We start from the raw sequence: 26,308 nt of genomic DNA, 5'->3' as shown, positions 1-26,308 counted from the left end.
AGGCGGCGGCGCAGGCCCCTGACCCCGCCCCAGCGCCCGGCTCCGCCCCAGCGTACAGCCCCAGTACTGAAACAGACAGACAAGGTGCGCTGTGCAGGTTTATTGAAGCAACAACTTCGCAGCCAACTGCCCCTTCCCGTCCCCGAGGACTCTCAGTAGCGGTCCAGCTCAGGGTCCATGACCGGGACTCAGCCACTCGGACAGATTGGAGACTTCCTGCAGCCACAGTGCATCCTGCGGGAGCAAAGGGAGCCCGGGATGAGGACTCCGTAACGTCCAGGTGCCCGTACCTCCCGCTGCGCCCTTCCGCGCAGTGCTCGCCGGGTTACCTCCAGAACTCTCCCCGGGCTCGCCCTGTCTGGCACGGGAGCCTGGACGTGGACCGTGCGGCGCTCCGCCCTGCTCACGGTGAGGGAGGCCGCGGTGGGCTCCAGGCGGCGCGGGCAGATCTCTGGCGTGCCCGCGGCGCTGGCAGAATGGGGAGCTTCCATTTCCTCCACGCTCTGATGGAGGCTGCCCCTCTTAAGCCTCTTGTTTTCTGCTTGCCCGCTGATCTCTAGGAGAAAACAGGCCCGCTTCATCTTATAAAGATTCCGCTCACCCCATCTCTATCATCTGGTCCTGTCCAGAGCAAAAACTTCAGCTGTGGGGTCTTAAGGAGCAGGCAGACGCTGTATGAACGATTTCTGGCCTACCTATCCCCCTTGAGCTGGTCCTTAGAATGGGCCACTGGGATACTACCAAGCCCTTACTTGAGGGCTCAGGTGTCCTCAGCGACTTTTCACTCATAGATTGTCCATGGAGTCTGCACTATCAAGGTCTTTCCTCCCGGCCAAGCTCTGATTCCCCTGGCCCAGGAGGAACAGGCCTCACCTTTCTCCTGCAGTGCCCATAGGCAGCTTTCCTATTCTTAACTGATTTCGCTTATGCAAACTTAAAACAATGTGGGTCAATACATGATTCCTGAGCCTGTCCTGGGAATGTAAATCAAGGAGCTTTTCCCTGGGAGTAGCTCACACATGGTGGAGGGATGCAAAGATGTGTACACAGCCCAGAGGCACAAAAGAGGAAACTTAATCATGGGAGGGTGAAGAAAGGCTTCCCTGAGGAGATGCCAGAGCTGGGTTGGGGAGGATGAAGAGAGATATACCAGACAGATAAGGGAAGGAAAAGGAATTCCACACTGAAACAGTCATGCAAATAAACTTTATATAAAAGCATAAAACATCCTACATATAAGGTATGGGATCCTAGCAAATAAGTTTGAGGGGTTCACAGGAATCAGAGGAGGCTAAGAAATGAGTTTTTTAGCCATAGGAAACAAACAGGAAGACAGTGAAGAGTTTTAAGGACTAGAAAAATATATGGTTGATTATATAGCTTAGAAGGATCACTTTGTCATAAGTTTGCTTATATCAAACTAAATGCAGGAAGACATTAAATGAATCTAATTTATCTATAAAGAACTAGATATATAGTGGTACCATTAATGGCAGCCTAAAGTAAGAAGAGCTGATCTCAGTGGGGTGGGGTTTGCAGAAGGAAGGTATCAGGAGAGAAGAAATTGAGGTACCAATGGGATCTCCCTGTGGAGCTACCTAGAGCAGATAAGGCTCCTTTCTGGCATTTAGGAGAGAACAGGCAGGTCATACCAATTTGAGAGTCTTGAACCCAGAATCACAGTGGTTAACAGCTGGAATGGAAGATAAAGATGGAGTGTAGGATGATCACTGTTGAATAATGACCAGAGGAAGGTAGTGGAAGAAAAAAGCTCAAAAAGAGAGAACCAGGTAAGTCACTTTTATAGTGCCAAATTCTGTAAATAGTTCAGAAATGATAAAGGTAAATGCACAATTTGGTGATTAAAAGTACTTCCTAATGAGAGAACTTGCAAGTACAGAAGTCACAGAGAAATACTCTTAAGTTTGGGAAAGTATAAGGAAAGGAAAGGGGGAGAGTATACATGCAGCTTGTTTTGAGAATGTTGGTTGAGATGGGCTAGAGAGAGACTGAGAATAGGTGGAGGAGACAAAAGTCATGGGAGATGTCCTTTTGAAAAAATGAAGGATTGACCTGCTAAAGAAAAAGAACTCAGAAGAGAGGGAAAGGTACAGAAGTGATAACTGACACAAACAGGTCCTTAGAAAACTGAAAGGATGATTCCACCCCAAGCCTGAAGGGTAAAGGTTCCCTTACTAATAAGGCTTTACAGTGGGAGGAATACAAGTTGGCAAGTTTACTGAGGGAAAAAAAGTAAGTGTAAAGCAAGAGGCTATGTTGGGAGTAGAGGCTGGGTGGACTTTTAAAAGAATGGAGTAGCCACTGAAGAGAGAGGGCAAAAAAAAAAAAAAAGGGGGGGGGAAGTACTGATAAACCAAAGGCTCCTGAGTGAATGGACCATGGATGTTCAGGGACATCAACACACAGTTGTTCAGCAATTTTCTTCTTTGAAGCTCTCCACATGGAACACAGAATGCATGCTGCTGACAGTTGCAGGTTTTTTAGGGAAGAACAACTCAAATGATCTTCTAGGAGGTCCCACCTGGTTGTAAGCAACCAGATTTTAAGGCTCATGTTGCACAATAGAGAAAGCATGGGCTTTGGAGGCATCTTGCTGAGATTAAGTCCTCTACCTGACCTCTGAGCCTGAGTTGTCTAATTTGTGGGAGGAGCGATGCAGCCCACAAGGTCACCATAAGGACTAAATAAGTTTTGTGGAAGAGCCTAGCATCTCCCCAGGGTCCACAGAAGGTGTTGAACTAAATGTTAACAGTCTTCCTTCTGAGAGAAGATACCTATTCTTTTGCCTTTTCTCACTGCATACATACTACAATGTTTTTTAAGTCTCCAAATCTGAATTTATAACACTAGATTATTTGCTTTATACAAACCTTCTCTGTAGCATTCTTTTCAGTAACAAACAGCCCCCAACAACATTCAAAACATGGTTCAATGGAAGGAATGATTCAGGAATACATCTTGGGCACAAGCATAGACAGCATGCACTGTGTTATAGCTGTACCCTAGAAAGAGGGATTTAGCAACAGAGCACAAGGACTGAAGTCACAGTCCCCAAAGTTCCTGAAGCCCAGATACTGTTTTGTCTGAAGGACTCAAGATCTATAGGAAAGCATCTCTGCTAATATGGCTTATCTAGAGATAGATCAGAGGTAGGCTGCCTGGATTTGAATTCTGGATCTGTCATTTACCAGCTGTGTGACCTTGTGTAAGTTTATTGGCATTGTTCTCTCAGCCTCAATTTCCTCACCTAAAAATGAGAATAATGGTGCCTATACTGCATAGGATTGTTTTGAGAACTAAGAGCATTAGTAAACTTTAAAGGATCCAGAATAGTGCTCAGCAATTGTCAGTAACTATTCATGAGAACTGCTATTACCTCTGTGGCTGCTGGCCCTGAAGGCTGAGAGTTGGGTGGAGGCAGGTATGAAGAAAAGACTTCAGTATAAATACCATCACATCACACACTGACACCTCCTCACAACACACATCAAAACTGAGGTGAGATCTGTAACCAGGAACAGCTTTCAGAGCTCAAAAGAGCAGCAACTAATATGTGGGAGAGCTACATTATCAATACTGATGATCAAGAAAAGATACAAAGCCAGGTGTGGTGTCACACGCCTATAATCCCAGTGACTCCCAGAGGCTGAGGAGGAGGATTACAAATTCAAAGCCAGCCTCAGCAATTTAGAGAGGCCCTAAGCAACTTAGCAAGACCCTGTCTCAAGATAAATAATAATAAAAAGAAAGGCTGAGGATATAGCTCAGTGGTTGAGCACCCCTGGGTTCAATCCCTGGGACAAAAAAAAAAGGAAAGATAAGGGAATTAATCAGATTGAGCGCCCTGAAATCTGCCTGTTACCTTCCCCCTCCCCATCAAGTGCACCTATCTGTAACTATACAACCCATATTAGAAATTTCTAGCCCTATCTCAGAAGACCACAATGGCAGGGGGAGCCAACCCCCCAAATCCCAGAAGGATGTTGATGAAGGTGCAGTGGACAGCTTGAAACCATATGTCCTACCACCTCAGTTTCAATCCAGGGCTTACCTGAAAAGCTACAGCCTTACCTGCAAGGAGCTCTGGGCTGTTCTCATGTGCATCCTCAGTGTTCTGGGCTAAATCTTTTTTCTCTGGGGTCAGCTGCTTTAAAAATCAAAAATTCCAAGTGAGTTATTCAGACACATGAATGAACCCCAGTGAAATAGGAGTGTGCCTGAGAGCTTAGCCAATCCAAAAGGGCTGTTCTCCACCTGGAACTCCCTCTTAACTTCCTCATGGATCCCCCTACCTGGCCTCCAGCCTTCAAGGCTTCCTTCTGCAGCTCACTCTAGTACTGCTGACATATCCTTACTTCCTCTGAACTCCACACACTTGCCTACTGTTTGCCCCACTCCTCAGGCTCTGAAGCACACTCTGTATACCCATTCATCTTTTTTTTTTTTTTTTAACCACTGAGTTTCATCCTTTTTATTTTATTTTAATTTTGGTTCTAAGTTGCTCGGGCTGACCTTAAACTTGCAATTCTCTTGCCTCAGCCTCCCATGTAGCCAGAATTACCAGTGTGCAACACTGGACCCAGCCCCCTATTCACCATTTTTGTGTGCATATGTCCATTTTCTAAACTTTAAATCACTTGGAAGGTCTGTCTCTTTATAGCTAGCAGAGTGCCATACACAGGGTAAGTGCTCAATAAAGAACTGACTGGAACAGTCAAACCTGGGAAGCCAAAGGGAACATTCTGTAGTCATGTGTAGCCCTTCAGAGCTCTGCCACACCAGTTGGTCCAATCTGGACAGAAAAACAGATACTTACTAGGACCATGACCCAATTCTCCCAGCTCCTCATACAAAGTTATAAAATATATATCTTCTTCATGAAAATTAAAAGCTTGTGCTTCAAAGGACACTTGAAAAGTAAACCCAACAAGAATGGAATACAATATATGCAAATCATATCTGATAAGGTACTTTTAAAATCCAGAATAAATAATTAATAGTTCAATATAAAGTAACAACCCAATCTAAAAATGGGCAAAGAATATGAATAGATGTTTCTCCAAAGAAGGTATATAATCTGCCAATAAGACACGAAAAGATGCTCTATATCCTTACTCATCAGGGAAATGTGAATCAAAATCACTGAGATACTACTTCCCCCCCAACTAGGATTGCAATAAGAAGGAGGAAAGAAACGACTATAGATTAGGATGTGAAGAAATTGGAACCACTGCAGAGCTAGCAGTAATATAAAATGGTATAGCCACCTTTGGAAAATGGTTTGGAAATTCTTCAAAAATATAAACAAACAGGGCCAGGTGTGATGGTACATGCCTATAATACCAGCATCTAAGGCAGGAGGATCACAAGTTCAAGGCCAGCCTCAGCAACTTAGTGACAACTTGTCTCAAAATACAGCTCTGGGAACATAACTCAGTGGTAAATCACTCCTAGATTCAATTCCCAATACCACACAAAAAAATGTTAAATATGCTGGGAGGGCAGCTCAGTGGTTCAACATGTGCTTATTAGCATGCACATTTGTAGCCCTGAGTTCAATTCCTACATAAAAAAAAAAAAAAAGTTAAACAGTTAAACACGGTGTTACCATATGAACTAGAAATTACATTTCTAGATATACCCAAAAGAATTTCAAACATGTCTACACAAAAATGTTCACAGCAGCACTACCCATAAGAGGGTCACCAATTCTACCTTTTCTTTATTAATGGAAATTGAGGGATTAGCTCCACATTAAAAGAATTTTATGTATTATCCTTGATCTTGTAGTGTGTAACTGAAGCCACTGGGTGCCACTCTTATGCCACTAAAAGTTATTTATCACTAAATGGCCATTATCAGAGGGAAGCAGTGATGACCATGTGTGCAGCTGGCTTAAGATCACTCTTATTCCATGGGCTTGCTACCCAGTCCTACATAGTCACAATGTTACTGGGCTTTGGAGCCAGGGCATGTCAGTACAAATTGCGGACTTGCCATTTACTAGCTGTGAGTCTAGGCAGACTGCAAAAGTTTTGTAACCAGTTTCCTTAAAACAGTACAACTTTTTTGTTTTTTCATAACATCTTTGTGGAGATAAAGTGAAAATCTTGGCACAGATTAGAAATCCAGTAAATGCTCCTTTCTTCTAAGACTTAGGGCTACTGGTAAGGTCTCTAGTTTACTAGCTGTCTGCCAAGTTAATTGGGTTATGAATGGCCCAAGGCTCTGACCCATCACTACAGCCAAAGAACAGGGTAAAGAGGCCATATTGGATTTTTTTTCTTTTTCTTTTTTGACTCTTGCTAGGATATCAGAGATCTGAGTACTACGGATTCAAAAGCTGAAATATTCCTAGATCCTGAGGAGTCTGTCTTTTCCTGTAAGTCCCAGATCCTGTGACAATGGCACATGCCTTATCCTGAAGATACAGATGGCTAAAGTGAATTGAATTATGCTCCCCTGCCAAAGACAAATCCAACTCCTAAATCCACAGATTCTGTGAATATGAGCTTATTTGAAAAAAGGGTCTTTGCAGATATAATTAAAGATTTGGAGATTTAAGCCTGAATTAGGGTGGGCCCTAATCCAATGATAAGTATCCCTATAAGACAAAGGTAGAGGGATATTTGAGTGACAGAGGGAGAAAGACTAGGTGAGGATAGAGGTAGAGATTGGAATTATGCAAGATGCAAGCCAAGGAAGCCAAGATGCTCCTCCCATAAGCTGGAAGTAGCAGGAAGGATTCTGCTCTACAACTGGTGAAGGGAGTATAGCCCTGCCCATACCTTGATTTCAGACTTCTGGCCTCCAGAACTGTGAGAGAATAAATGCTGTTGTTTTTAAGCTATTGAGTTTATGATACTGTCTTCTAGCATCCCTAGGAAATGAACACAGTGGACATTAGTTTAAAATGCTCAAGGTATGGGCAGCAACTCTCCAAATTGGAGGGAAACCAGTGACAGTATTTGCATTGAGCTAACACATTCCTGGAAAGTGCCTCCTAGAGGGTGCATAGGGCCATGATGAAAGTTGTGGTGAAGGGAGCATTAACAGGAACTCACTTCTACTGGGTCTTTCCACTCACACTGAAGAGGAAGATGGGCAAATCCATGAAATGTCATGATCCTTTGTGCCCAGATACCTAAACTTCCCCAATAAATCAGAGAGGCAGAGGGAGGAGGAAGAAAATCCAGAGGACATGCTAAAGGCCCTGCTACTTTCTTAGAAACTGTATGTGACTAACAAAAAGTAAACTGCATGCATATAAAATATACAATTTGGTAAGTTTTGACATATACATATCCTATAAAACTATCATCACAATCAAGGTTAATGAATATATCTATCACCCACAAGTTTCTTGCTGCCCTTTGTAATGATTCCTTTCAACTTTCCTATCTCCCATCTTCAAGCAACCATTGACACAAAAAGTACAGATTACTTGGCATTTTATAGAATTTTGTAGAAATGCAAGCAAAGAATATGCCTCTTTTTTTAACTGCATATCCATTTTTATTTCCAAATAGCCCAAAATAACCACATCAAGCAACATAATCTGTTAAAAAAGTAAACAACCATATCAAACATTAGCTTTTGAAACCTTTGACTTTTCTTCTATATTTATCTGTTCAATTTCAAATGTTATATTTATTATAATATTAATTATAATCTTTTATTTTCCTGATTTATTAATAAAATTAATAAAATACTGTATTCTAAAAGTTTGGTTACTCTGAACATTCATATATATATATATATATAAAAGTAAAATTACTTTTTAAACCACTTATATATTTTAAAACAATTTGACATTTAGGAACAAATATAAAATATTGTTATTGAAAAGGAACTCTCTTTTTATGAGATGCAGAAGTAATCTCTGCAATTTAGATAGAAATTATGTCATTTGGTATTTTTAATTCTTGCTACAATGCCTGATAGACTGTACATCAGATTATCTCTGTAATCACATTCAGAATTTTGGTTGGTCTGTCTAGAACAATCTAGATTTCACTTTTCCTTAGTTTATGATACAAAAAGAACAGTAATTGAAATGCCATATATTTTTAGAGTTAATACTGAGGTATGAAAAAACCATAAAAGGATTAGATATATTGAAAAGGTTTTAGCTAAATGTAATGAATTTCTGTGCCACCATTATTAGTTTTATGAAATTAATTTGATACATTTAAACAAAAAAATTGAACATATTAGTGGGGTACTATGTGATGTTTCAATAAATGTATATATAAAATATGCAAATCAGGTTAATTTCCTCAAACATCATTTCTTTTTTTAATTATTTATTCTAATTTGTTATACATGATGGCAGAATACAATTTGTTTCATATTACACACAAGAACACAATTTTTCAAGTCACTGATTGTACACAAAGTATTTTCATACCATTTGTGTCTTCATACATGTACTTAGGGTAATGATGTCTAACTCATTCCACCATTATTCCTACCCCTTTCCCCCCACTTCCCCACCCTCCCCTTTGCACTATCTAAAGTTCCCCCATTACTCCCATGCTCCCCCACCCCATCATCATTATGAGCCATCATCCTCATATCAAAGAAAACATTCGGCCTTTGTTTTTTTGGGATTGGCTTGCTTCATTTAGCATTATATTCTCCAACTCCATCCACTTACCTGCAAATGCCATGATTTTATTCTCTTTTAAAGCTGAGTAATGTTCCATTGTGTATATATACCAAACTTTCCCTATCTATTCATCTACTGAAGGCATCTGGGTTGGTTCTACAATTTAACTATTGTAAATTGTGTTGCTATAAATATTGATATGGCTGTATCCCTGTAGTATGCTGTTTTTAAGTCCCTCAAACACCATTTCTGATGGAGAAAATAATCAAAATCCTTTATTGTAGTTAAAAAAAATCTCCCATTAGACAACAAAGAAACAATAAAGTTTACTCAACTCTGATTCCATTTCAACATATCATATGTATCTACATCAGAAAATATCTGGACCAATGTTTTAATTTTAGAACTGATTTAATTCTGGCACTTCACTATTCTTAAAAATAATTTTAAGAATAAAAATTGGGATTTGATTTTAATTCCATAACAGGGAAAAAACTGATATTGAAAGTTACACTATACTTTGGATAAGCAGTGAGGGAATGCCATTCTCAAAAATAATTTTTTAAATATTTATTTTTTAGTTGTAGTTGGATACAATATCTTTATTTTATTTATTTATTTTTATGTAGTGCTGAGGATAAAACCCAGGGCCTCGAACATGCTAGGTGAGCGCTCTACTGCTGAGCCACAATCCCAGCCCCTCAATAACAATTTTGGGGGGGTTCCAGGGATTGAACTCAGGGGCACTTGACTACTGAACTACGTCCTCAGCCCTAGTTTGTATTTTATTTAGAGACAGGGTCTCACTGAGTTGCTTAGTGACTTGCAGTTGTTGAGGCTGGCGTTGAACTCGTGATCTTCCAGTCTCAGCCTCCTGAGCTGCTAGGATTACAGGAGTGCATCACTGTGCCTTCAATAAGAACTTTAATTTTAAAAGTGACTTTTGAGTATTAGTTTGATACAGAAGTTAAATGTTGGTCTTTCCATATAAAAATATAATTGTACTTTCCATGACATTCCAAGGTAAGGTGACATGCTTCCTGGAGCTTTTGCTGACACATTTTTTTTAACTGTTTTTAGTTGTCAATAGACCTTTATTTATTTATATGTGGTGCTGATAATTGAACCCAGTGCCTCACACATGTTAGGCAAGCACTCTTCCACTGAGCCACAACCACAGCCCCTTTTGAGCTTAAGCAGATGATGTTGTGAGGTCATTTTTATTTATCTTTCAGATCAGAATTTTCATGACCCATTTATCTAACTATGGGAATGACCATCTGGGGTTATTATACTTTTGTGAACTTGGCCAACTCCATGCACAGCTGGACCAACCTGAAGCTGCAAACTCTGCCTCCAGCGCAACTGGCCCACAAGTACTTTGAGCTCTTTCATGAGCAAAAAGTCCCTCTCTGGCAAGTAACATTTAACTGGGGTAGAGGGAAAGAAACTGGCAATTTGTGAATGTATATTTGTTTGTATAAGGAACTCTGCTGGACCTGACATTTAAACACAAGCTGTTCGCCTATCCAGTGGTCTCACTCTCTTCTTCAACAATATTTTTTATTTGTATTACAGATTAAATGTTTATAATTTTTATTTATTTTCCTGGGCTATTTGTTTATTTGATTGGCTTGGAAAAGTTTTTTTAATTTTTTATTGGTTCTTTTTAGATATACATGACAGTAGAGTGTATTTTGACATACTATATATACATAGATGGAGCATATCTTCTGATTCTTGTTGTTGAACATGATGTTGAGTTACACTGGTCATGTATTCATGTATGAACATAGGAAAGTTATGTCCAATTCATTCTACTATCTTTCCTATTCCCCTTGCCTCTCTCGTCCCTTTGTCTAATCCAACGAATTTCTATTCCCCCGTCTCCTTATTGTGTGTTAGCATCTACATATCAGAGAAAACATTTGGCCCTTGGTTTTGGGGGATTGGCTTATTCACTTAGTATGATAGTCTCCAGTTCCATCCATTTACTGGCAAAAGTCATAAAGTCATTCTTCTTTATGGTTGAGTAAGACTCCGTTGTGTATATATATTTTTTCTTTATCCATTGATCTGTTGAAGGGCATCTAGGTTGGTTCCATAGCTTAGCTGTTGTGAATTGTGCTTCTATGAACATTGATTTGGCCTCATGACTATAGTATGCTGATTTAAGTCCTTGGGTATATGCTGAGGAGTGGGATAGCTAAGCCAAATGGTGGTTCTATTCTAGGTTTTCTAAGGAATCTCCATACTGCTTTCCAGAGTAGCTGCACCAATTTTCAGTCCCACCAGCAATGTATGAGTGAGGGGATGCACTCTTAACTATTTCTGGATTTTTCACCCAGCATGGCTTTTAGATATTCTGTGTATCAACAGTTCATTCCTTTTATTACTGAGTATTGTATAATTGTATAGATAAACTAAAATTTGCTTATCTATTTACCTGCTGACATTGGGTTTGTTCCCTGTTTTGGACTTGTAAAAGATGCTATAAATATTAGTGTTAATGTGTACATATATGTGCATAGTTTTTATGTGTATATAGGTTTTATTTATCTTGGGTAAATACGCAGGCGTGGGATAGCTAGGTCATATGGTAGGTACATATTTAACATTTATTAAACATTTTTTTAAAACTGGGGATTTGAACCCAGGGGTATTTAACCACTGAGACATATCCCCAGCCCTTAAATTTTTATATTTTGAGACAGGGTCTTGCTAAATTGCTTAGGGCCTCAATAAGTTGTTGAGACTGGCCTTGAACTTGCAATCTTCTTGCCTCAGCCTCCTGAGTTGCTGGGATTACTGGTGTGCACCACCACACCTGGCCACATTTAACTTTAAAGAAACTGTCAAATTATTTTCTGAAGTGATTGTACCATCTTTCATTCCCACAAACAGGGTATAAAAGTTCTAGTTCTTCCACATCTTGCCAACACTTGGTTTAGTCTGTTTACTTTTTCTTTCTTTCTTTTTTTGAGACATGGTCTTGCTATGTTGCCCAGACCATCCTCCAACTCTTGGGCTCAAGTGATCCTCTTGCCTCAGTCTCCTGAGCAGGGAAAACAGTACAACAGGTGCATGCCACTTCACCCAGTGATACAGTATTTTTATTCCAAATGGGTATAAAATGATATCTAATTGTGGCTTTTGCTTGAATTTTTGACTAATGATGTTGGCTTCATGTGTTTGATGTTTGTTTACTATATCTTTTTAGGTGAAGTGTATACTCAAATTTTTGGTCCATTTAAAAAACTGGCATTTTTCTTATTAATGATTTTTGAGCGTTCTTTATATATTCTGGAGACTATGGAAAGGCTATTAACTAAAAATTCAATTTCCTTAATAGATAAAGAACTAAACGTATACATGGGTGTTTCTTCCTAGTGAACTTTGGTAATTCCTATCTTTTAAGAAATCTGTCTATTTCATTTAAGTGGTCAAATGTACTGCTGTAGAGTTGCTCATACTGATGAGCAACTGATGCCACCTTTCTAGTTTCTGGCAACTGGTGCCTTCTATATTTATTCTGATTAATCTGTCTACATGTTTATCAATTTTATTAATGTTCTCAATGAACCACCTTTTTGTTTCATTTTTCTCTATTATTCTTTTTTTTAAAAATTTCTACTCTGATCTTTATTATTTCATTTCTTTTATTTACCTTGTGTTTAATTTTCTCTGCTTGTTCTGGTTTAACCTGAAGGTAAGGAAACTGATTTGATAATATTTTCTTTTATCACACAGACATTTTCTACATTAGCAATACCCTATAAATTTTGGTAAACTGCACTTCTATTCAATTATTTCTAATTTCCCTTCTGATTTTGTGTTTATAACTAATTTATTTTCCAAATATTTTTAAAATTTTGTGTTATTGATTTTACTTTAATAATTCTATTGTGGTAAAAAATGTACTTCCTATGACTTTAAATAAACTTAAATTTATTGAGACCTACCTAATGACTCAGAATATGTTCTCCCTTTATAAATGTCCCGTATACTTGAAAATAATGCATGTTTTTCTGTGGTTGGGCAGAGTGATTTATAAACATCTATTAGGTCAAACTGATTGATAGTGTTACTGATGACTTCTATAGACTTACTGATTTTCTCTCTACCCATTCTATCAATTATTTTTTAAAAATATTTATTTGTTAATAGTTTTAGGTGGACACAATATTTTATTTTTATGTGGTGCCGAGGATTGAACCCAGTGCCTCATGCATGCTAGGCAAGCGCTCTACCACTGAGCCCCAGCCCCAGCCCCCCATTCTATCAATTATTAAGAACATTTTGGGGCTGGGGATGTGGCTCAAGCGGTAGCGTGCTTGCCTGGCATGCGTGCGGCCCGGGGTTCAATCCTCAGCACCACATACAAACAAAGATGTTGTGTCCGCCGAAAACTAAAAAATAAATAAATAAACATTTTAAAAAATTTTGTTGAAATATCTAAGTATAAATATGTATCTATTTCTTCTTAGTTCTATTAGTTTTGTTTCATGTATTTTAAAGTTCTCATAAAAGGTACTTGAATCTTTAGGACTACAGATGGTCCTTGACCAACCATTCTATTTTCACTTTCAGTATCATTCTCAGTGCTATTACATGAGAGATTCAACATTTTATACAGTAGATTTATGGTAGATGATTCTGTACCACTATAAGGTAATACAAGCATTCTGAACTTAAAGGTAGGTGAGGCTAATTTATGATGTTCGGTAAGTTAGGTTATTAAATGCATTTTGACTGACAACATTTTCAACTTGTGATAGAACATCTGTACTGTCCTCATGATGCCTGATGCTTTCATGATGAAGTGACCTCTTTACCCCTTGTTTTGAAATCTATTTTGTCTAATATTAACACAGCCCCTAGCTCTCTCTTCATTAGTGTAGCATATCTTTTTCCATCCTTTTAATCTTTTTGTGTCTTTAAAGTGGGATTCTTTTAGACTGCATATAGTTGACTCTTGCTCCTTTATCCATTCTATTTTTTTAAGAGAGAGAGAGAAAGAAAGAAAGAGAGAGAGAATTTTAATATTTATTTATTTTTTAGTTCTTGGCGGACACATCTTTGTTTTGTATGTGGTGCTGAGGATCGAACCCTGGCCGCACGCATGCCAGGCGAGCGCGCTACTGCTTGAGCCACATCCCCAGCCCCCCCGTTATCCATTCTAACAATCTATCTTTTAACTGGGTTTAGACCAACTTATGGGATAAATGATGTGGGTTAAACAAACCTTCTTCATAACTGTTTTCCACTGGTGTCATTGTGCTCACTTTCATTTTTCTTGTTTTCTGCCTTTTTTGGATTATTTTTATGATTCCATTTTATTATTATTATTTTTTAATATCTTTTTAAATTTTTATGTGGTGCTGAGGATCAAACCCAGTGCCTCATGCATGCTAGGCAAGCACTCTACCTCTGAGCCACAACCCCAGCCCCAATAATTCCATTTTAACTCCTTCCCTAGCTTATTAGTTATAAGTCCTTCTTGTGTTATCTAATGGTTGCTTTTAGCTCAGTCTGCCTTTAATATTATATGATTCCACATACAATATAAGGCCTTATAAATGTATTTCCATTTCTCTCCTCCTGGTCTTGTGTGCTACTGTTGTCATACACTTTATTTGCATATAGGTTACAAATTGTTACTATTTTTGCTTTTAAAAAGTCAGTTATGGGCTGGGGTTGTAACTCAGTGGTAGAGTGCTTGTGAGGCCCTGGGTTCGATCCTCAGCACCACATTAAAGAAATAAATAAATAAATAAATAATATTGTGTGTCCATCTACAACTAAAAAAAAAATTTAAAAAAACGTCAGTTATGGGACTCAGTGGTAAGACATATATCCAGTATGTGAGTCCTAGGTTCAATCCGCAGCATTGAAAAAAAAAAGTCAATTATGTTTTAAAGAGATTAAAATAGTAAGAAAAAGTCTTTATATTTAATAGTATAGTAAATAAATATAAAGATTTCCAGTGTTCTTCATTCCTTTGTGTAGACCTAGGTTCTATTTGGTATTACTTTTCTTCTGCTTGAAGGATTTACTTTACCTTTCTTATCTGCTGATAATCAATTATTTCATATTTTATATGTTAGAAAAAAATATTTATTTCATCTTTGTTTTTAAAGATATTTTTCTGAGTAAAGAATTTAGGTCAGGAGGTTTCCCTAATACTGTAAAGATGCTGCATGGTCTTCTAACTTACACTGTTTCCAAAGAGAAGTCTGCTGTAATCTTTATACTGTTTCCTTGTACATGTATAACATGGGGTTTCCCCCCTCTGCTTTTAAGATTTCCTCTTTACCACTGATTTTTAAAAATATTTTTTAGATGTTGATGAACCTTTATTTTATTCATTTATTTATATGTGGTGCTGAGAATCAAACGCAGTGCCTCACACATGCTAGGCAAGTGCTTTACCACTGAGCCACAACCCCAGTTCATTACTACTGATTTTAACTGATTTAATTATTATATGCCTTGGTGTTACTTTCTTTATGCTTCTTGGGCTTAGAGTTCATTGAAGTTCTTAGATCAGTGGGTTTACAGATTTCATCATATTTGAAAAAATTTCAGCCATCATTTCTTCAAGTATATTTTCTGGTGTTCTGGCACAAGTCTGTACTCCCAGTGACTAAGGAGGCTGAGGCAGGAGGATTGCAAAAAAAAAAAAAAGAAGCCAGCCTCAGCCTAAGTAACTCAGCAAGGCCCCAAGCAAAGTAGCAAAACTGTCTCAAAAAAAAAAAAAAAAAGTAAATAAAAAGGGCCAGGGATGTGGCTCAGTGGTTAAGTGCCCATGGGTTCAATCCCTGGTACCAAACCCCTTCTTCTTTATCTTTCTCAATAATACATATTAGGCTACTTGAAATTGTACTACAGCTCACAGATATGCTAGTATTTCTTTATTTATAGTCTTTTTTTAAAACCCCAGTGTTTTGTTTCAGTAGTTTCTATTGCTGTGTTTTTCCTTAAGTGTCTTATGTGCCAATTAATACTATTCAGTGTAATTTTCCTCTCAGACATTGTAGTTTTCATCTTTAAAAGTTTGCTTTGGGTCTTTTTTGTAACTTCCATATCTTAACATGTCAATCTAGCTTCTGCAATACATGGAATACAATTATAATTATAACTGTTTTATGAGAGGCAATGTCGTAGTTTTACCTGAAGGAAAATCCTCATAAAATGACTGTAAAATGCATCTACATCTTAAGGAGCTCCCATTTCTCCAGCTAAGTCAATTGGAATAGTACTAAAGTTTGTTTTCTTTTCATAGGGCTGTTGAACAAAGTAGACATCACTCTTTAAGCAGCCTGTCCGTGATTGCCACAAATTATGTGGAACCCAAAGAATGGTTTCTCATCATATTTAGTCCAAACAACTGGTTCTGTGTCTCCCTTGTAGCAAATACTACATGAATGTGATTATCAATGTAAACAGCTTAAATACTACAGAAAGTAAGCTAATTGAATGCCTTGAAAGCATTATCCACTGATCAGATGGTAAATTTTGATACTATTATTTATGATTTCACTTGACTGCAGTTCTGTGAGGCCTGAAGCCTTACCTGCCTTGGCAAGCCTCTTGTGACATGGCCACGGAGATATAACACTATGCATTAAAATGACTTTTTTTTTTTTTTTGGATAAAGAATTTAATCTCTCACTCCCAAAAGGAATGCCAATTAAATTGTGCTGTGTCATCAACTTATCCTATTAGCTGCAGATCTTAAAAGAAATAACTCCTACCAATGACTTTTTTCTTTCCACTGAATATACATATACTATTTGAATAAGTGTAGCAGTTTTATGTTTACCATGTGAGTCTTGAAACACTAAAGATATTTTGATAATTAGTCATGATATTCTCTGTAAAAGAAAAATATCATATCATTTTCTAAATCAAACTCCACCCCTCAAATTGGCCACACTGAAAAAACTTACAAAATATTAAAAAAATAACTTTTAGTGATCTCTTTATCTACTAATTCTAACTGCTATGTCAGTTCTGGATCAGTTTTGATTAAGTTTTGTCATTGTGGGATGTTTCTTCCTGATTCTTAGCAAAGCAGTAAGTTTTCTATGGCTTCTAAGGTGCTACAAATATTACCTGGGTAGGTTATGGGTATTTTTTTCTCAGTACTGGGCATTGAACCCAGATACTTGTTCATGGTAGACAAGTACTCTACCACTGGGGCTACATTCCCAGTTATTTTTGATTTTGATTTTATTGAGACAGGATCTCACTAAGTTGCTGAGGTTGGTCTCAAATTTTTTGTCTTCCTGCCTAGGCGTCCCAAGTAGTTGGGATCACAGGTGTGTGTACCTGGCTATTCCTATAAACATTCTTGAACTTTGTTTTGTAATGCCATTGAATTATCTGAAAACATTTTGATCCTTTTGGGTCTTGCTTCTGCTTTCAAATGTTGTTAGATGATAACAGAGGACTGTTTATTGTAAGTTTAGTTTTTCTCCACTCCTAAGATAAGACTCTTCTTAGTATTCTTAGTATATTCTACTTGATGCTCCACAGATTATAAGGTTTTCCTCTCTGCACAGCAGACTGAGACAGTATCCCTGGATTCCCAATTTCACCTATTCATCTTAGGGAGACCACCAAGCTTTGTCTAGATTCCCCCTCCTTGTTCTCTGTCCTCCAAATTCTCTAAGCAGTGTTCTGGGGGCAATCATTTTGCTTGATGAAACAAAATCAATTTTTTTTCCATCTTTTGCAAATGACTATTCTACTTATTTCCTGATATCTAATGTCTTAAGAGCCATTGCATATATTATGTCCAGAATTTTTGTTAATTTGGGGAGGAGGCAAATCTAGTCCCTATTATTCCATCTTGGCCAAAACCACCATGTAATAATTTTATCTTTAATCTCTTTATTTATTATCTTATGCTTTAGCTCCAGAAGACTCAATCCTACAGGTTACAGCTAAGAAAGTCAGAAAAGTGGGACTTCAACTGGATCACTACTATCAGCTATACCTAAAATTGGGAGATATTCAGAATTTCCTATTATGATTCTCCCTTAAAGGAATCTAATACAAAACAAGTGGAAGATACTTGACTTTGCATGCCTAGAAATCTTTTTTTAAGAAGAGAATTTTTTAAAAATATTTATTTATCTATTTTTTAGTTTTCGGTGGACACAACATCTTTGTTTTTTGTATGTGGTGCTGAGGATCAAACCCGGGCCGCATGCATGCCAGGCGAGCGCGCTACCGCTTGAGCCACATCCCCAGCCCTAGAAATCTTAATTGATGCAACTTTAGATCTCCACATTGAGAAGGGTGAACAGATGAAAGTGTATTTTTTATTAGTCAAAAGTAAATACAGGGCTGGGGTTGTAGCTCAGTGGTAGAGTGCTTGCCTAGCACACATGAGGTTCTGGGTTCAATCCTCAGCACCACATAAAACTGAAATAAAGATATTGTGTCTACCTACAACTAAAAAATGGATATTAAAAAAAAAAGTAAATACAAGGGCTGGGGTTGTGGCTCAGTGGTAGAGCACTCGCCTAGCATGTGTGAGGCCCTGGGTTCAATCCTCAGCACCACATAAAAATAAATAAATAAAAGTATTGTGTCCAACTACGACTAAAAAATAAGTATTAAAAAAAAAGTAAATGCAAGAATCAAACCATATCATTACCATTGTAATAGTAGCTATGTGCATACCACTTTACATACATTATCTTATTCAAATTTCACAACAATAATTTTGGACATGCATCATTCCTGTTTTACTGATAAAGAAGCTGAGGCTTGGCTGCCTGCAGTGACACATGCCTATTATCCCAACGATTCAGGAGGCTGAGATAGGATGACCACAAGTTTGAGGCCAGCTAGGACAACATAGTAAGACCTGTCTTAAAATAATAAAAATTTTAAAAAGGGCTAGAGATATGGCTCAGCAGTAGAATGTTTGAGGCCCTGGGTTCAATTCCCAATATAAAAAAATTTGTAAAAGCTGAGGCTTAAGAAAAGTAAAATAACTTCCATAATAATGACAGTGGCATAAATGGAATTTAAGCAATGTCTAACCATGCTCTCAACCTCTATGTAATACTTTATTCTAGAAAGTTTTTCTAGACCTCAGGCTTCCTTGATGAAAGACTAGCCTCAGACTGTGAAATCTAAAGTACTTGTACTTTCCCACCCTGAATTCAGGTTCCCCACACATTAAAATGGAAGCTGTCCACCAAAGTACTGATTATTACTTTGCACTTACTTGCTTCATGTCACATGAGCAGTGGTGAAGAAATCGGTGCTGAGTGACATCATGAAATATTTTGTGCAGTTTGGTCCTAAGCTCCTGTGTGTCAGCTGCCTAAAATAGGCATATAGAAAGTGCTGAGTTCCAGTACTGGAAACCAAAGCAGAAGTACTCACAGGACATTTAAATGGGGAGAGGATGATGCACACAACAATGATATTCTTCACATTGTATTCAGAGTTTCTTTAGTCTCTATGGGAACAGGAGAGGCAGGAAAAACGCCTGGGGGTACTTGACATGAGACAGGTAGCTATGGCTCCCATAAGTCTTCCCATTTCTGTAGCCTAAAGCAAGATTCTTTAGCCAAGGTCTTGGTTCTCCTATGTCTACAGGAAATAAGAGATCCAGCTGTTCATGAAGGGGTTATAAAACTGCTTTTATGCAGAATAAGTTCCAAGAGAGCAGAGGCTCCAATGACCACTTAGGCCAATATAAGAACTCTTACTCAGACAATCCTTTTAGGGAGGAAAGGAATCAAAGAACATAGTCTATACCCACTAGAATGAGCAATAATCTTTGACACTTTATAATATAGAATTAATTGCAAGACATTAAAGGGGGCCAGGGTAATCACCCAATACAAAAAACTAGAAAACTGAAATTCAAAAAGAAGTGATCCACCCCAAAATCTCACAGGTAGAATAAAAGTTAAGCTTCTTCTAACTATCCTGGTGTTATCCACATGATCCAGAAAGGTGAAGCTATGATAAAATGTACTACTTATACCCTCTGACTCACTAACTCTACTTGTAGAAATACATTCTTGGAAATAATTCAAAATAACCAAGCTATCACCATACACAACACACACACTACACATAATTTTTTTTTTTTTATCAGGGATTGAACCCAGGAGTAACTACTAGCCACATCCCTAGAGCCCTTTTCATTTTTTATTTTGAAACACAGTTTCACTAAATTGCTTAGGGCCTTCTAAATTGCTGAGGCTGGCTTTAAACTCGTGATCCTCCTGCCTCAGCCTCCCAAGCTGCTAGCATATGCCATCGTGCCTGGCTATCACAATAAATATTAAGTGAAACACTATTTATATCAGCAGAAAGAATGTTATCAACTTAAATATCTAACATTAGAGAAATGGTTTATTAAATTAAAACAACACAGTGGAATATCGGTTAATCAAAACAAAATTCTAGGACTGTTAGAATGGGAAAATGTCAAATTACATATGAGTATACAATGTTTTGGTAACAACTATATGTGATAAAATATGCAAAAATTTATATTGTTGTGATAAATGTATTATTTAAAATTTTCTATTATACTACTTTTTAAGAAAAAAATTAAAAATGAAGCAACAAACATGGAATGAATGTTACCCACTGATAATTCCAATTGTTTGGCACATATTCCTAAAAGGATAGAAAGAAACTAACATTTATCAAGAGCCTAGCAAGTGCTATGTGGTTTCTCACTGTCTCAGCCTGTTCTGGCTGCTCTAACAAATTACCTCAGACCAGTGAGATTATAAACAATAGAAATGTATTTCTCACAGTTCTGGAGGCTAGAAGTCAAGGTCAGGTTCTAGTAAGGGGCCCCTTTACATTTGCAGACTGCCTACTTCTCCCTTCATCCTCACTTGCAGAAGGGCCCGAGGATCTCTATGGAACATCTTTCATTATTGGCACTAATTTTATTCATGACAGAACCTAACCTAATTATCCCCAAAAGCTCCATACCTCCTCAGATCACCATTTTGGCAGTTAGGATTTTAATGTAAGAATTTTGGGGAGATATAAAAATTTAGATGATAGCACACATTCAGTCCTCACCCTGTGAGGGTTTATTATTTTTTCCAATTTAGAAAAGGCTCAGAGAAGTTAAATGTAGGCTGAAGTCCACAAAGCAAAATCACAAATGAGTGAGGATTTGAAGCCAAACCTCTGATTCCAATACTCTCTACACCACTGTATACTGTCATATACATAAAATGCATGGTTGCTCAGTTATTTCCAATGCATTCTGTTACCCAGAGGTAGCAAAGCATTCTTCAACAAGGGATTGAGAATCACAAATCTAATCATAGTTTTCTCTTAACTAGCTATGTGACCTAAAGGAAGCTCAGATCTTAAATAATTTTTGTTGTTTGTAAAATAGTAAACATACTACTATTTATTCAACTAACACTTCTTAAAACACTTAGACCTGGTACTATGTAGAATCACAGTGGAAGCAAATGAAAATATATTCTGAAAGCACTGTATACATTACAAAGATAGGTAATAGGATGTCGTTAAAACTCTGGCACTTTTTTTTTTTTTTGGTACTGGGGATTGAACCCAGGGTTACTCAATAATTGAGCCACACCCCCAGCCCTTTTTTGTATTTTATTTAGAGACAGGGTCTCACTGAGCTGCTTAGGGCCTCACTAAGTTGCTGAGGCTGGCTTTGAATTCATGATCCTCCTGCTTCATCCTCCCAAGCTGCTTGGATTACAGGCATGTGCCACAGCACCCAGCAAAACCCTGGCACTTATAAATATCCCCCAATCTCCTACCAACCTGAAGAGCCTGGAGACATGTCTTTCGGAAGCTGCTGTTGGTGCTTCCACTCACCACACTCAGGACAGAATTCACAGCCACTGAGAGTGAGGCCTGTAGTTTCTGATGAGCCTAGAGAAAATAGTGGAGGAGACTACATTAATTTCAGACTGGTTTAGAGAATCCCTGTCCCCTAACAATAAGGGATCAAAAAAATTTTTTAAATGTTCTCTCCTCCCATAGATATGACTTAGGTGACACATGCACATTCAGAAAAAGACAAGCTGTAAGACACTGGGCAACACAGCAGGTACATTTACTGTTTTTTGTTTGTTTGTTTGTTTAAGTTTTGCTCTCTTAAGATGGCTGTTTTTTCCCTGAAAAGGGAGCTATATGAAGTAGGAAATGTGTTACCAAGTGTGCAGGATGGAGAAATTCAGAAAGATAAGAGGAGAATGTGGTATTATAAAGAATTAGGAAAACAGGGGGAAAAGACAAGGTTTAGGGAAGCAGCAGCTCCACAAGATGTATGGGATGGGGTGATATACAGATTAGGAAGAGACACAGTTATCAGTCATTTTTCTATATTATTTTGGTCCCAATTTACTCAAACCTATCTAGAAGAAGATAAACTAAGCAAGCTGGCTATAGTGACTCTATGAAAGCCTGAGTTCCTAGGCTGGATGCAGTGTTACACTAACACCTAGGTGGCAGAGGAGGAGAGAATGGGCATAAGGGGCTGGGGGTCTGAGGCACTGTTGCTCTACATTCTCTTTTAGAAAGAAGTCGTGAATTTCTTATTACCTTGGCAGCTTGGTGATGCTGCTCCAAGACATGGTCCACCATGGCCTGGATGGAATCTCGTACCGCACTGTGGCTCTCCATGAGGATGGTGCTGAGTTGGGCTGTGAGCAAAGTGTGGAATCCTAAGAGGGCAGAATGCTGGTAACTATGAGTGAGGATGACTACTCTTCATGTGCTGGGAGTCAGGGCTGGGATGAAGGAAGACGCCTCAGGAATCAGCAGCCACTTCTGCCTGTCCACTTTTGTTTACATGAATTCCTCCCAGCAACTCATCAATCTACCCAATTCCTACTTACAAGTAAAAGAAATTTCAGGAAAATTAAAGTGAAGAACTACATTATTTTTGAAGAAATAAATGAAGGATCCTGTTTAATGCATGCTATAAAATAATGATACTGGTAACTCTCAAAGGGAAAGAGAAAGAGGGAGAAGAAAATCTCCTGGAGAATGTGTCTAACCCTCCTCTTCTCCTACTTGAGCATCAGTGTTGAGGCAAGCTACTGTAAACAGTATGTCATTTCTTTCAGATGTATTGCAGTAAAGGAAATGTTAAAACAAAGATGAGCCTGAGAACTGTTGGTATGAGGTCCTTTTAAATGGGGGATGACCTCTCAGTAAGTAACCACAGGTACCTCTAAACACCATCACTCAGAAAAGCTGACATGTAAGAACAATGGGCAAAAATATGTCACCAAACAATGGGCTATTATTTAATGATCCTGGTGCAGCAGATAGAAAGACAAATTCACTTTACTAGGAACCTAGAGAAAATGCTTCTTAATGAATATTTCTATTTTCAGGTTTCTCTACTTTTCTTTGGCTAGTCTGTTCAAAGACATCCCAGTGAAGCAGCCTGAGGCTGGCTGGCTTTTCTTAGGACTGTATTAAAAATGAAAGTCAGGGGGCTGGGTTGTGCTCAGAGGTAGAGCGCTTGCCTAGCATGCATGAGGCACTCAGTTCAATCCTCAGCACCACATAAAAATAAAATAAAGATATTGTATCCACCTAAAACTAAAAAAATAAACATTAAAAAAAATGGAAGTCAGAAGAACATTTCCTCCACAAGACACCATGATGCTTTTCTGGTAGAGAAGGTAAAATATGGAAAAAGGAGTTGGAACTAGAATTAGGAGAACAAAGATTTTTAGATCACTTCTGCCATCAATAGTGGTGACTGGGTCATTTCACTTTCCTCACTTCAAATATGTTCTTTCAGATACATTGTGTAGATAAACTGGGGTAGTGGAAATGAAGTATTTTGAAATGTACATGCAGTATTCAAAGGGGAAATAATGCTGTTGCTATGATGACTTAGCATGTTCTACAGTCTGATCCTAAGAAAAGCCTCAAGAAATCAGACTCTTCTGAAAGCAGACATTTAATTAAAAAGCCAAAGTTCATTCCTAAAACTGCTGATACCACCAGATGCTTCTGACGTTGTATAAAATAATGAGTTAATCATAGAAAAGTTACCATGACAAGGTGGGAAAAAGGCCAAGGAAGTGCTTTTTAAAAGATGCATGGAAACAGGCTGTAATTCTGAACAATCTGTTTCCTAAAAGGAGGAGCTCTGGAGAAAGCTTTCAAGGATTACAAGAGGGGGAAAGACAAGGTAAAATTAGTGTATCTGCATCAACCTCCTCTCACTATCTCCTTCAGAGACTAGTCCTAAATTACCAGATTATAAGATTTAAAAAGACACTTGCTATGTTTGCTAATGTAGTGATGAATTTCTTTTTTGGTACTGGATATTGAACCCAAGAATGCTTTATCACTGAGCTACATCCCCAACCCTTTTACATTTTTTTTTTTTAAATTTTGAGACAGAGCCTCACTAAGTTGTTGAGGCTGCCCTCAAACTTGTGATCCTTCTGCCTCGGCCTCCCAAAATGCTAGGGTTATAGGTGTACACCACTGCCTGACAGCAGCGATGAATTTTTCTTTTAAATTCAATACTCATTACAACTATTCAGACACTGTAGACCGTCAGAGTCAAGCTAAACAGAGGTGTATAAATTACAAGAATGACAGCACTGTTTCTGAGATCTTAAGGTATAATCCTAAGGTTATCCTCTGGCAGATGTTCTTAAAAATGCCAGATCTTAAGTCTTAAGATGATTTTTAGCCTTGGAAGGGCTTTGATATTACCTAGCCTGACAAGCTCATGCTACATATATGAAAAGGGAGGCTCAGATGATTTATTTGACTTTCTTCTCAAATATCACTGAGGAAACTTTATCAGAGTTAAAAGTAAACCCAGCTCTCTTGGTTCTACCCTAAAGTCCTCTCCACAATATTAAGCTGCCTCTCTTATCAGCCTCTTTATGTGCACAGGCCAGATAACTGCCCCAGATATCCTCACCTAAAGCTCCTTGTCAGAGTCTCATAAGTCTGGGTCTCTTCTATTTCCCATTCCCCTGGCCTTAACCAATAGAAAAAGGCACCAAAGAACACCAGCTTCTCAAGAGTTGTAAACCGAGCCCAGGAAAACTATGCAAGTTTGAGGGCAGCATCATCAACAAATGAGGTCCTATCACTTACAACTCCAGATCAGAAACACTCACATTGACTGGTGCCAGTTATTTGCTATGATTGGCTGTGATATTCTCCCTGTAGTCTGCCTTCCAAGCCCTTTCACTTTTTCACAGTGCATGCCTAGAAAGGCAGTATGGTGATGAAGAGTTCTCAAGTCCAGATGACACCAGAAACCTAAGAAGCTTTAAAAACTTGTTAATGATTGTTGGTTGTTTCCTTTGCTTCGAAGAAGCTTTTCAGTTTGACTCCATCCCATTTATTGATTCTTGATTTTATTTCTTGCACTTTAGGAGTCTTGTTAAGGAAATCAGGTCCTAAGCCAACATGATGAAGATCTGGGCTTCCTTTTTCTTCTATTAGTCGCAGAGTCGCTGGTCTAATTCCTAGGTCCTTGATCCACTTTAAGTTGAGTTTTGTGCAGGGTGAGAGATAAAGGTTCAATTTCATTTGCTGCATATCGATTTTCAATTTTCACAGCACCATTTGTTGAAGAAGCTATCTTTTCTCCAATGTATGTTTTTGGCGCCTTTGTCTAGTATGAGATAGCTGTATTTATGTGGGTTTGTCTCTGTGTCCTCTATTCTGTACCATTGGTCTACATGTCTATTTTGGTGTCAGTACCATGCCATTTTTGTTACTATAGCTCTGTAGTATAGTTTTAGGTCTAGTATTGTGATGCCTCCTGCTTCACTCTTCTTGCTAATGATTGCTTTGGCTATTCTGGGTCTCTTATTTTTCCAAATGAATTTCATGATTGCTTTTTCTATTTCTACAACAATCAATAACGTGAAGAGAGAGCCAACAGAATGGGAGAAAATCTTTACTACATGCCCATCAGATAGAACACTAATCTCCAGGATATATTAAGAACTCAAAAAACTCAACACTGAAAGAAACAAATAACCCAATCAATAAATGGGCTAAGGAAATGAGCGGATACTTCACTGAAGAAGATATACAATCAATCAACAAATATATGAAAAAAATGTGCAACACATCTAGCAATTAGAGAAAAGCAAATCAAAACTACTCTAAGATTTTATCTCACTCCTGTCAGAATGGCAATTATCAACAATTCAAGCAACAATAAGTGCTGGCAAGTGCAGCTTTTGTCCCGGGGGCTTAAGCACTTAGACCTTTTTGCCCACCCAGGGAACCAATTTGCCAGGTTGCTCCCGACTAAAACACTCAGGTGTCACTCCAGGGGAACTGGGCTAACTGAGCTGCGTGAAATAACCACACAAGAGACAGAAATACCTTTTTCTTTGGGATTGCTGTGATAGCTCCATAGGAAGAGGGGGGGGGAGGGAGGGAGGGAGGGAGAGCTCCTGCATGTGCTGACCCCTTTTATTGAGGAGAGGCTATTCAAATGAGGCAAGGGGTCAGTTTCAAGGGGCTGAGTCTAGCTTCATGATGTCCACTGTCAGCAGGTTGACTGACACCTAGTAGGCCTCACCCAAGGGCAGAGTAAGAGAGGGGACACACAAAGGGTGTTTCCATGGAACATTCTATCCCGAACAGGGCAAGGGGTAATATCACAAAGGA

General features: G+C 38.3%; 1 protein-coding gene across 1 annotated transcript in view; it reads right to left on the bottom strand.

Annotated features, from left to right (window-relative positions):
• Nucleotides 1-89: 89 nt before the first annotated feature.
• CUNH11orf80 (chromosome unknown C11orf80 homolog) overlaps nt 90-26,308 on the bottom strand; it is a 90,254-nt gene continuing 64,035 nt past the window's right edge. Inside the window, exons 11-16 of the mRNA XM_048807699.1 lie at nt 22,229-22,350; nt 21,446-21,556; nt 18,882-18,980; nt 4,093-4,165; nt 330-556; nt 90-234 (exon numbers count right to left, since the gene is read on the bottom strand). Of these exons, the coding sequence (XP_048663656.1) occupies nt 169-234; nt 330-556; nt 4,093-4,165; nt 18,882-18,980; nt 21,446-21,556; nt 22,229-22,350 (698 nt within the window). The 3' untranslated portion in view covers nt 90-168. The remainder of the gene's footprint in view (nt 235-329; nt 557-4,092; nt 4,166-18,881; nt 18,981-21,445; nt 21,557-22,228; nt 22,351-26,308) is intronic.

This window comes from Marmota marmota, unplaced genomic scaffold (genome assembly GCF_001458135.2).
Source record: "Marmota marmota marmota unplaced genomic scaffold, marMar, whole genome shotgun sequence".
Classification (NCBI taxonomy): domain Eukaryota; kingdom Metazoa; phylum Chordata; class Mammalia; order Rodentia; family Sciuridae; genus Marmota; species Marmota marmota.
Note: the sequence above shows the minus strand (reverse complement) of the source record. Positions and strands in the feature narration are given on the sequence as shown.